At 35.0% G+C, this 11299-nt stretch overlaps 1 protein-coding gene across 1 annotated transcript; it reads left to right on the forward strand.

The window, feature by feature from the left end:
• The first annotated feature begins 5690 nt into the window (after positions 1 to 5690).
• On the forward strand, positions 5691 to 9178 carry LOC121250590 (probably inactive receptor-like protein kinase At2g46850). The gene is given in 4 exon segments (XM_041149744.1): positions 5691 to 6597; positions 6600 to 6779; positions 7568 to 7651; positions 7945 to 9178. Coding segments are annotated over 4 exon segments (1905 nt in total). The 5' UTR covers positions 5691 to 6002; the 3' UTR covers positions 8991 to 9178.
• The last annotated feature ends 2121 nt before the right edge of the window (positions 9179 to 11299 follow it).

Consider the following 11299-nt stretch of genomic DNA (forward strand, 5'->3'; position numbering starts at 1 on the left):
AATTGTTGATCATAAGGGTTCATTTATTGGCAAGGAGATGGATGACTGTATAAAAAATTTGAGGGTCAGAAATGTATTTTGTATCACTGTTGACAATGTCAATGCGAATAACACTACCAATGATTGGTTCAAACGGAATACGATAGTAAAAGAAGATATCATTCATGAGAACCAGTTTATTCATGTTCGATATTGTACCCATATCATCAACCTCATAGTTTCTGAGGAGTTCAAGGAGGTTGATGAATCCATTATTAAAGTTCAGAGTCTAGTGAGATATGTGAGGGCTTCCCCCTAATGGCTACGCCAGTTTAAGGCAATAGCTGAGCAACTTGAGATCTCATCCTCTAGTATGTTGCAACTAAACATCCCGACTCGATGGAACTTTACATATATGATGTTGGATGTAGAGCAGAAGTACCAAATATCATTCGAGCTGATAAAGGTCGAGGATGAGAGCATAAAATATGATTTGCTGGAGTCAGTTGGGGGGAGAAGGGGGCTCGGTGCACCGGACACAGTTGATTGGGCTAATGTTAGGTATTTTGTTCAATTTTTGAAGTTATTTTATGACATAATTATGTGGATATCTTGGACAAAATATCCTACTATGAACATGTACTTTGACGAGTTCTCGGGACTTTATAATCACTTGCAAGAGAGTTGTACTGCAATGTGAGTTTGTTGTATGCAATGGCTATGATGATGAAAATCAAGTATAATAAATATTGAGATAATGTGGAGAAGGTAAATAGATTACTATTTGTGGCTGCGATCATTGACCCTTAATATAAGTTAGCGATTGTATAAAATTGGATTAGGGATGTCCTCAGTGATGAGGACGCTGAAAAGTTTATTAGATCGCTTAAATCTGATATTGATGATTTATATAGCCATTACAACAATAATGGTCAGTCTTCAATTGAAGGTGGTGGATCCTCTCGCTCGACCGGTTCTACATCTTCCTGGGATTACACACATGCATAAAGTTCAAATTTATTACTGCTACAACTATGGCTATAAAAATAAACCGGAGAACCGGAGAACCGGAAAATCGGCCTAAATCGGATCGGACAGGTTCGGTACGGGGTCGGGGCCAGTTCCTCCATTTTAAAAATCAATCATAATTGGTCCGATCTCGGTTTTATGTTATCATATGTTTTAAATATTAAAGAATTAATATATATTAAAAATTAGAAAACCGGACTGAATCAGTAAAACCAGAAATACCGATTTAGGAAGGTAATCGGTGCGGTATCGGTTCTTGAAATTGTAAAACCGGTGTATACTAGTTCGGTCTCAAAATTTGTCCAAAACCGGACCAAGCCGAACTGGTTACACCCCTAGCTATGACAGTATCATCCAAATCGTGTATTGAGGAATATTATACAGTGTAAGTATGAAATTGAGCGTTACTTTCTGGAATATGTCAAGACACCTAATGATACATTCCAGATATTAATTTCGTGGAAGCTGAATTCTAGTAAGTTTCCAATCATTTCCCAAATAGCCAGGATGTACTAGTCATTCTTATCACTATGGTTGCCTTTGAGTCGACATTTAGCACTGGAGGTTGTGTCTTGGATGCTTATCAGAGTTTATTGTCTCTGACCACCGTTGAAGTCCTCGTTTGCACACAAAACTGGTTAAGTTCAATGCCTATTGGAGTAGATATCATTGATGCCGAGAGCTCTAAGCTTGAATTAGGTAATTTTATGATTTTAAATGATTATTTATATAATTTTAACATTTTAATTACTTAATTTATAATTTATATGATTTTGTAGACCTAGCTGTGAACCCTAGACTAATGGTGGATGATTGCGAGTTTAAGACCAACAAACCATAGGATGATTACCATCATGCAAAAATCATCAGAGTTAGAGGTGGAGGTGAGTTCATAATATCACTTGGAGTCTTGATTTATGGTTTAGAAGTTTATAGTTAAATGACTAACGAAAATATAGTGCATCTGATCAATAAAAATTAAAACTTCATGCAGAAAAATTAGAAATCACTATCGAGTCATTGACTCAAATGCATAGACTGTTCAATACTGATGCGGGGCATTGGCCATTGTGGCTATTTCACATTTGAATTAATTCTATGACATTATTCAATATTTTGGTGTTGTAAATATAAATTTATTGCGATTTGTAGCTTTAAATTTAAATTTATGGTTTGAGATTTGTAGTTTGATTTAGTTATTGTATTTAGATTTTAGTTTTTTAACTTATTTTTTACAGTATTTTAGTTTCTTTTAATAATTTTTTTACATTATTAAACAGGAGTTAATATTGGGTCAATCGGAGATTCGGAACCCATTTTCTCAATAGGGCGAATGGGCTTGAGTAGGGCAACTGGGCCTGAAAAAGCCCAATTGCTACTCCGAACAGAGCTCCGAGCTCTGAAGTTGGAGTTGAAGGGTGTTTTGACCTCTGACTCCAATTGGAGTCGGAGGGTCGGAAGTAGGCATTCTAGCTCCGTCGGAGTTGGACCCCATCCCTAATAAAGAGAGGCGAGACAATCTTTTTATTTTGCAAAGAGAGAGAAGCGAATATGAAAGAAGTATATTTAAAGTACTGTTAGATACAGTCCTACAGTATGTAAGTTTTGCACACACTCTTTGAAAAAAATAGGGTCAACTATGAAAATGTTGATTTGTTTTATGTGAATCTCAAGTTTTTCTTATTTTTTCAGAGGAAGTACGTGATACTTGTACACTCTAGAATTCTATAAATTATTTTTGGTACATTAAGAATGATGATGAAATAATTTATAATGACTGAATTTGTAGCCAAATGGTAGCCATGTCTTGTATAAGAAGATCATTTGAGAGAACTTAAACCTACTTATATTAATATGTTTGTATCTTATATTATTGATTTAGAGTGCCAAAGCTGTGGGTGTAAGTGATTTGGTCTAAACTGAAAAAACCAACCAGACCAAATGGTTCAGTATGTACAAGACCAAACCGATAAGGGGTTTGTCGGTTTCAATCCTTACCCTTTGCAAAAATCAATAATCAGTTCAGTTTCAGGGTGTGGTTTTATTGGACTTGATTGGATTGAAATTGATCGAATCACTTACATATAAAATTTTTAAATATTTATATATATAATATAATTTTATATAATAATTGTATAAGTTAATTATATAATTTTCATCTATCTATCACTATTGATCATATAAGTTGTAAAATAATATATTCTATCAATAAACTAATATATCATATGAGAAATTATGTGAGATAATATATGTTCTTATATGTAGACTCTACTATTTACACCTAATAAAAGTAATTATGCAATTATTTTTTAAGATACCTAAGTTGCAAGTAAGTATGAATAATCTATAGAATTTAAATTATTTAATATTCATTAACCATATATAAAATGATAAAATTTTAATATAGGCCATATTGAAGTACTAAGTTATTAACTATTAACATCATAAAGATAATTATAATTAATCATTATTTAATTAGTTAGTTACATAATTCACATTAAAGAACTAACTTAATTTTAATTTTACTAATTTAATTAATATTTTGTATTAATTTATCTGCCAAAAAATGAAAAGAGTAAAAAGTATTCCTAATTCATATGGAGCAAATTGGACCAATTGGATGGACCAAATCGATAGTTAATGGTTTGGTCCGGCCCCTAGGGGTAATTAGTTTAGTCTAGTTCTGAAAAATGATGGATCAAAATTTTTGATTTGTGACTCTCTAAGATCGGACCGATTATACACCTAACCAAAGCCATCCAACTAGGATTTGGATAGGAGGCTATACATGATTTCAAAGTAGAGACCGAGTCGTGGGTTTCTAATTGGCCCAAACTAGGCGTTTGGAGTTGGAAAAAAAAATAATGTTATACACCACATTTTTATCCTATTTTAATCATACTATGTTATGTGATATATTCATTATCATTATATGATAAAGAAGCATGTAATAAATGATCATTTAATGATGATAAATGTATCACATTATATTTAGTGAGATGAAAGTGAGCTGGGAGTATAGTGTATATAATTTTTCAAAAAATAATTAAGGAAGTTATTTATGTCAGAGAGAGAAAAATACGTTAAGGCCCGGTTTGGATCTACAACCTATCTTAATTCATCTCACTACTATTTATTAATATTCATTAATTTTAACTCACAATTCATTACTATTCACAATCTATCATACTATTATTTATAATTTATTTCAATTTATCTTCGAATTCATATGAGATAAGTAGATTTTACATGTTACACTATTTTCTTACTATTTGTATACATTTTTTAAACAATATTAAATATTTAATAAACATTTATTTTACACGTCTGTCTATCTTCTATCTTTAATAAACTTTAATATCGTACAGGGATATGGCCGTAGGAACTGGGAGGCGTGGGGTTCAATGGACCCCGGATTCCGGAATCCAGATTCCCTAGGTTCACCGTTCATCCCTAATCTCTAGACCAACGTTACCGTCTGAAAAGCTTTTTTTTTTTTTTTTTTTAATTCAAAATCGTAATTGATAGATAAACTTAAGTTGTTTGAATATAATTTTTTAAGATTTATTTTTGTTTTAGGACAGGAGGTGAGATGAGAATTTTGTGTTTTGTTTGAGAGTTTAAAATATTGTGTTTTAATAATATTATTATATTAAGATTTGAAAAAGTTGAATTGTTTATTATATTTTGTATGAGAATTTGAAAAATGTGTAATGATGAGATGAGATGAGATGAGAATTTTGTATCTCATCCCATCCCCCAAACCTGCTATTAAAGTTTATAAAAATTATATTGAATTTTGTGTTTGAATAATATTAGTGAATTAGTTATCAGAAAAGTTTAGAAATATTAAAATTTTGAAAAATAATTGGTTGGAAATTCTTGATAATCATAATTTCTTGTATGCATACATCAGCCTCAGAAGACCGCCAGTCACCATCGACGGTACTCTAATCTCCGATCTCCGGCTTAATCCCGGAGAGGTAGACGAAAACACAGTGATGGAGACCTTGAGATGAGGCTACGAGCCTGTGAAATTCTGCCACATGACCCAGAAAATTTGGCATCCCAATACCAAGGTCACAATCACAACAACACTACCAAGAAGAGAGTCCCAGAAATCGTGTTTCCGTTTTGACCATTTGCATGTGAGATGAAAGCAAAGCAAAGCAAACCAAACGTTGTGTGAGCACAAATGTCGCTGCATAGTGACTGGAGAAGCGAGTTAAAGAGTACCCAACACGCGTGGTCTTGGAATTTGGGGGTCTTTGTTAGTTACAGTAGAAGCAAATTTGCATTTTCGAGACTAATATATAGTACACAGATTATAGATCTGCCACACCGTAATTCTCAATCAACATTACTTTAATTTTACATTATTATACTAATATGAATATATATATAATTAGAGTAATGTTACATACAGTTATGAAGTGTACAAGAATTGTATAGTCATTTTGAAAAAGAGTGAAATCTATTATTAAAAAAATTAATTTTTTTTATATAGATTATGTATTTATTCAATTTTTTTAAACTGATTATACCGTATTTTCACACTCACGACTGTAATTATTATTTTTCCAATAGTTAATTTCGAAACCATTTCCATAATGTAAGAGTCACTAAAAGTAAACGAAACACACTCACATCGGCCATGCTTAAATAGAGCACACCGTCCCATATGGTACAAGCTGTAGGCCATTCCACAGACCAATTTTCTCACCCTTTCCCAACTTCTATGCCCTCCTCAATTCTCTACTTTATCTGTGATCTTGCCACGTTATCATCTCTTTCTATCTGATTGAAGCTCTCTTCTGACATGACCAAGTATATCTTGGTTAGAGATATGACAGTCAGTTATATATCTGCTTACACCTCACATTGTTCAACAACTACTATAATGGCAGCAAAAAGCCAATGTTCGTATCCTATTTAACTCTTTATTACTCACTTCTTTCATTACTCTCTCTGGTACGCCCACCCTTTTACAGCAAATGTTTCCTCTGCTCTCTATTTTCGTTATCATTCTTGGGCTTCTTAAACAACTGCCCGTGTCCCTGTCTCTCCCCGAACCTCAACAACATGAACAGGCACAACCCCTTTTGCTACCAACTCAGTGCAATGAGAAATGTGGGAGCTTTCATATCCCTTTCCCATTTTATATGAACACTTCATGTGGGTCGGTTTCTGATGCTTTTCATCTCTCATGCTCCAACTCCACCATTCCTTTCCTCAATATTGCTTCAGAAAGCTATCGGATTCTCGAACTCTTCTCTGATGGTGTACTGGTCGACTTTCCAGGTCTCTCTTCCTGTCGTCAGTATAATGATTTGCATGCCTTCAGTTTTTCCAGAAGTAATTACTTCAGCGTGTCGGTTGACAATGTCATTGGGTTGTATGATTGCGAGGATTCTTCTTTATGCAAAGCAGAATGCGAAACAATTAACATGCCCGGTTGTGATGGCAGTGATGCTTCCCCAGCCTGCTGCTATCCACTTTCTGATCATAGTATATGGCATATTGGAGATGGCTTTACCGTTTTTTCCAAGTTTGGGTGCAGAGGGTTCGGAAGTTGGGCTGTTCTGAGGGGGCCAATGCAGGTAAGCGTGGAGTTAAGTTGGAATGGGCTATTCCAAGGAATTCATCAAGGGGAGCATGTGCTAGCAATGGATATATTGTGAATGCTACAGGAATTGAAGCAGGGGTAAGGTGCTTGTGTCAAGATGGGTTTTCTGGCGATGGATTTGCAAATGGAGTAGGGTGCTTGAAGTGTGAGTTGTTATTTCAACTGCTTTCTTTTATGTTCAACTTTTGGCACATTTATCATGGGCTTTTCCTTGAAAGTGACTATGAATTAAATTTCATTTTAAGCATCCTATGTGCTTGATTTGTCCCAACTATCATCTACAGAGCTTTCAGCCAGTCTTGTGCGTTTAAGTTGCATCCCCTAACAAGGGCGCAGGGTATTTTAAAGTTCATGGTAGAAGTACATGAAACGTGTGAGTGAGATATCACTCACCTCATTATTGCATATAATTATCTTTGAAGACTATGGCTCATCAGTCATCATTATATACCTTTGTGTTGCGATTTATTAGTAGAAGAACACCACGAAAATTTATGATAAAATGTATCTGTATGTTGCCTGGACCACTCTGATCTGCATTATGCCAAATTCATGATAATAATTGTCTGAATGCTGCATGATGATGAGGATCTGAATGTACCAATATAAACGGATGCATTCAGGCATTTGGCAGGAGCTGGTGATTTAACTACATATCCAAGGAAATGAGATTTGTATGAACCAATGGAATCCATACACCCTCTCCTTAAATTCACTGAACATAACAAAAATAAATAAATATAATCCGTGTATTCTTTATGATGATAGGCTATTAATCCTTTTGGAAATCCAATTGCAAGGGTCCCAAATCACTTGAAAGTACACATTTTTCCTCTACTTGCTTGAATTTTGTCACATTGTCATTGCTACTGAAATTGCTTAAGATACCTTCTGATAGCTATATATTCACGTGTATTAGACCTGTCTTGACAGCATGCATTAAGGACGGACGGGAAGCATTTGGGACTGACTGCTACAATAAACAAACCAGTGGAAGGAAAGTCGTGATTGTGGCTGGTAAGTATCCAAGAATCAGACCCTCATCTTTTTGCAGTTTTAGTATGAAATGGTAGTTTGAAGATTTTGTTTTCTGATTAAAAATTGCAATATATGTTCAATCAGAAAGATGGTACTGAAAATATATCCTGTCCACACAGCAAATGCATTTTTCATTAGAATCTTTTTGGTGATGACTTCAGAGTCAACTAAAAAATTTCCCATTTTTGGATAGATACCCCACATCATGAATGTGTAGCATTTCTTGTCCTTTAGAGAATAACAAATAACTTAATGGCCTCCTAATTGTGCAGGAGTTCTGGCTTCGGTTCTGATAGTTGCCTCATTGACTGCACTTCTCTATCTAATCAAGCGGCATGTTAAGCAGGGGAAACTTGACACGGACCAGGCATACTTTCACAGCACCATCTCATTCCGCAAAGCATGTAGGACTCGATTATTCAATTACCATGAGCTGGATCATGCCACTAAAGGGTTTGAAAAGGGTCAAACACTTGCAGCTGGCAGTAATGGCTCAATTTATGCCGGGATTCTTGGGGATAGATCCCACATAGCTGTGCTTAAGTTACACTGTGACGATGAAAGAGATCTACTTCAAGTTCTATCCCAAATCGAGGTTTTATCCCTCATTCAACACCGGAATATGGCCCGTCTCCTTGGATGCTGTATCGACGCTGGCTATGCCCCACTTGTGGTCTATGAGTATCCTGCAAATGGTACTTTGGAGGAACATTTACTTCATAGTAGAGAACATAACATTGGTCTTGACTGGTACAAAAGGTTGCACATTGCGGCTGAAACAGCTAGTGTTCTTGCATTCCTGCAAAGTGAGATTTCTCCTCCCATCTACCACCATTATCTGAGATCCAGTTGCTTGTTTTTAGACGATGATTTTTCAGTGAAGATTGCCGGGCTCGGTCTACTCACCTCAAGCATTGGGAATGGGTCTGATTTGCACAAAAGTGATGTTTATAACTTGGGAGTTCTTCTTCTCGAGATTATTTCAGGCTCAAATCACTTTGACACGCCAACTGTAGCTTTGCAAAAAATAAAGTGTGGAAAGGTAGAGGAGATTGTGGATCCATTCCTTTACTATCACGAGCAACCACCTTTTCGTCGAGAGCAAATAGAGATAGTTGCAGACCTTGCAACGAGGTGTTTGTTGTTTGGTAGAGATGGAAAACTTGGTGTGATGGATGTTGCAAGGGAGTTGGTACATATCACTAAAGAAAGCATTGATGGAGGCAGTAGGAGGGGTCCTGCTCTAGAGGAAACATTTTCGAATTCCAGCCTCCTCCAAATGATATCAATGTCTCCTGATTCTATACACGTTCCCTGAATCGTTCAAAATAGGTTGTTCATGTCAGCAACAAAAAGCTGAGACTCTCTACTGAATTTGAGAACTAATTTAAGGATGTGAATTTCGCTGAATCTGCGTACGTAGTGTGTGTAACTCGCATGTGTAAAACATGTGTATGTTTTTCAGAGATTCTAAGAAAAACAACATTTGTAAGATTAGAAGAAGATGAGTATGCTAAGAGAGAAAAAGAAAAGGAGAATTAGAAAATTATTGTGCGTCAATATTACGGGTCTTGACAGGGATTTTATTTTTTGGAAGTGGATGGGAAGGAATCATGCATATTTGCCCCCAAGGAAAATACTATTCTGCCCACTCATTTTGACACCTCTATTTGACCGCTGGTCAATTTTTTTTTTTTATTTTTTATTTATTTTTTATTTTATTTTTTTTAACTCAGTGATTAAATAAGTGATTTTAAATGTATTGATATATTTTTTTTATTTTTTAAATATATTTAAATATGTTAAAAAATATAAATAAAAAAATAAAAAAAAAATTTACAGTAGCCGCACCCTTGCCCCAATATTGCGGTAGATATGATTTACAACTAAAAAAAACTACATGTCTACTTTAATGGCCGAGAGAACTCCTTGCTTATTTCTTGGATGAGGATCGGCCAAGAGCTGTGTGGGAACCCCTCAAGAATTTTCCTAACACGTAATGCACTAGAGAACACTAGGGCTTGTTTGGGATCTGAGATGAAACAAAATTTTCATCTAATCTCATTTATCTCAACCTATCTTATTCTTAAACATAATTCAAATGCGAATTTTTTAAACTAATTATTACAACTTTTTCAAACTAATAATTATAACTTTTCAAACTTTTAATAAAAAAAAAATTCAACTTTTTGAAATCCCTAAATAAAAATAATATTATGAAACTATATTCTTACAATATTTTAACTTTATGATATCTTTTATTCAACTTTTTCTCTCTCATTTCTCAAAACTTAAAAAAATATTCAACTCAAACTATCTCACTACTATTCACAAACTATTTTATTACCATTCACAAAATTCTCATCTTATCTTTACCAGTCCTGAGAAGAAGTAGGGAGTTATATATAATCATGGCTTTCTCACCTAGTCACTTGGTTGAGGAGTTTGTCTTTCTATTTTGAGATATGCTACAGAACAGCCATTGTAGTAGTGCACACATTGCACACACTAAGTGGTTGCTCTTGATTTTTTTTTAAAGCACACAGACCTTCTACCCCTCTCTCTCTTCCTCTCTCTCTCTAGCATCTCTCTCATCTCAACTCTCTCTCCAGTGTCTCTCACTCATCAGCTCTCTCTCTTGCCGACTCTCTCTCTCCTCGACTCTCTCTCATCCCTCATCGTCTCTATCTCTCATTAGATCTCTCTCTCATCTGAGCTCTCTCTCTCAACTTGGTTCTCTCTCTCATCCTAGTGTCTCTCTCTCTCCTCGACTCTCTCTCATCAGATCTCTCTCTCATCTAAGCTCTCTCTCTCTCTCATCCTCGTCTCTCTCTCATCTCAGCTTTCTCTCTGATCTTAGTTCTCTCTCTCATCAATTCTCCCTCTCATCCATGTGTCTCTCTCATCAGCTCTCTCTCTCTTATAACCAGTGGTATTTTGAATTTGGAGGGATTTCGTGTAAGTGGTTTGGATCATGCCACGTAGGGTGTGTCTTGGCTGCTCCTAAACAGTGACTTTTTTTTAGATTATTTCTTTTATTTTATATCGTCTTTTCTTCCATCTTCGAAAACCAGTCACTATGGCTGAAAAACTATTGGATGTGGGGAAACATATCGTTATTGGAAGAAGAAAAAGCTGCCATTGAGAAAAAGAATCGAGTTGCGCTTATTGTGAGAATTAACAAGGAGATAACAAGAAGGGAAGCAACTTGTATCTTCTTAAGATTATTGTGTCTCCTTTAAGAAGGGAAAATACATGGAGATAAAATAAACATATTCTCGTATCTCCTTCTTAATCTTTGCAAGGTTATTGTGTTTAATGTTTTAAGTGCTCAAGTAATAGTAAAAATGAAGCTGTAAGAACTTTTAGAGAATTGTTTTAGAGAATTTTTAGAGAATTGTTTTATTTATAGGTGTAACCGGTCCGTTTCGGTCTTATTTTGTATATTTTTTAGATCTTTCGGTTTACCCCGATTTTGAAAATTTAAGAATCGATATCGAATCGAATCACTACCGAAATTGAAACTTTCGGTTTTTTCAATTTTTCAGTTTTACGAATGGGTAATGATAGACTTACTATCCATCTACTACCCATTTACTACTTACAGTGTTTTTATTTTTTTATCAT

Source organism: Juglans microcarpa x Juglans regia, chromosome 1D, assembly GCF_004785595.1.
Source record: "Juglans microcarpa x Juglans regia isolate MS1-56 chromosome 1D, Jm3101_v1.0, whole genome shotgun sequence".
Taxonomy (NCBI): Eukaryota; Viridiplantae; Streptophyta; class Magnoliopsida; order Fagales; family Juglandaceae; genus Juglans; species Juglans microcarpa x Juglans regia.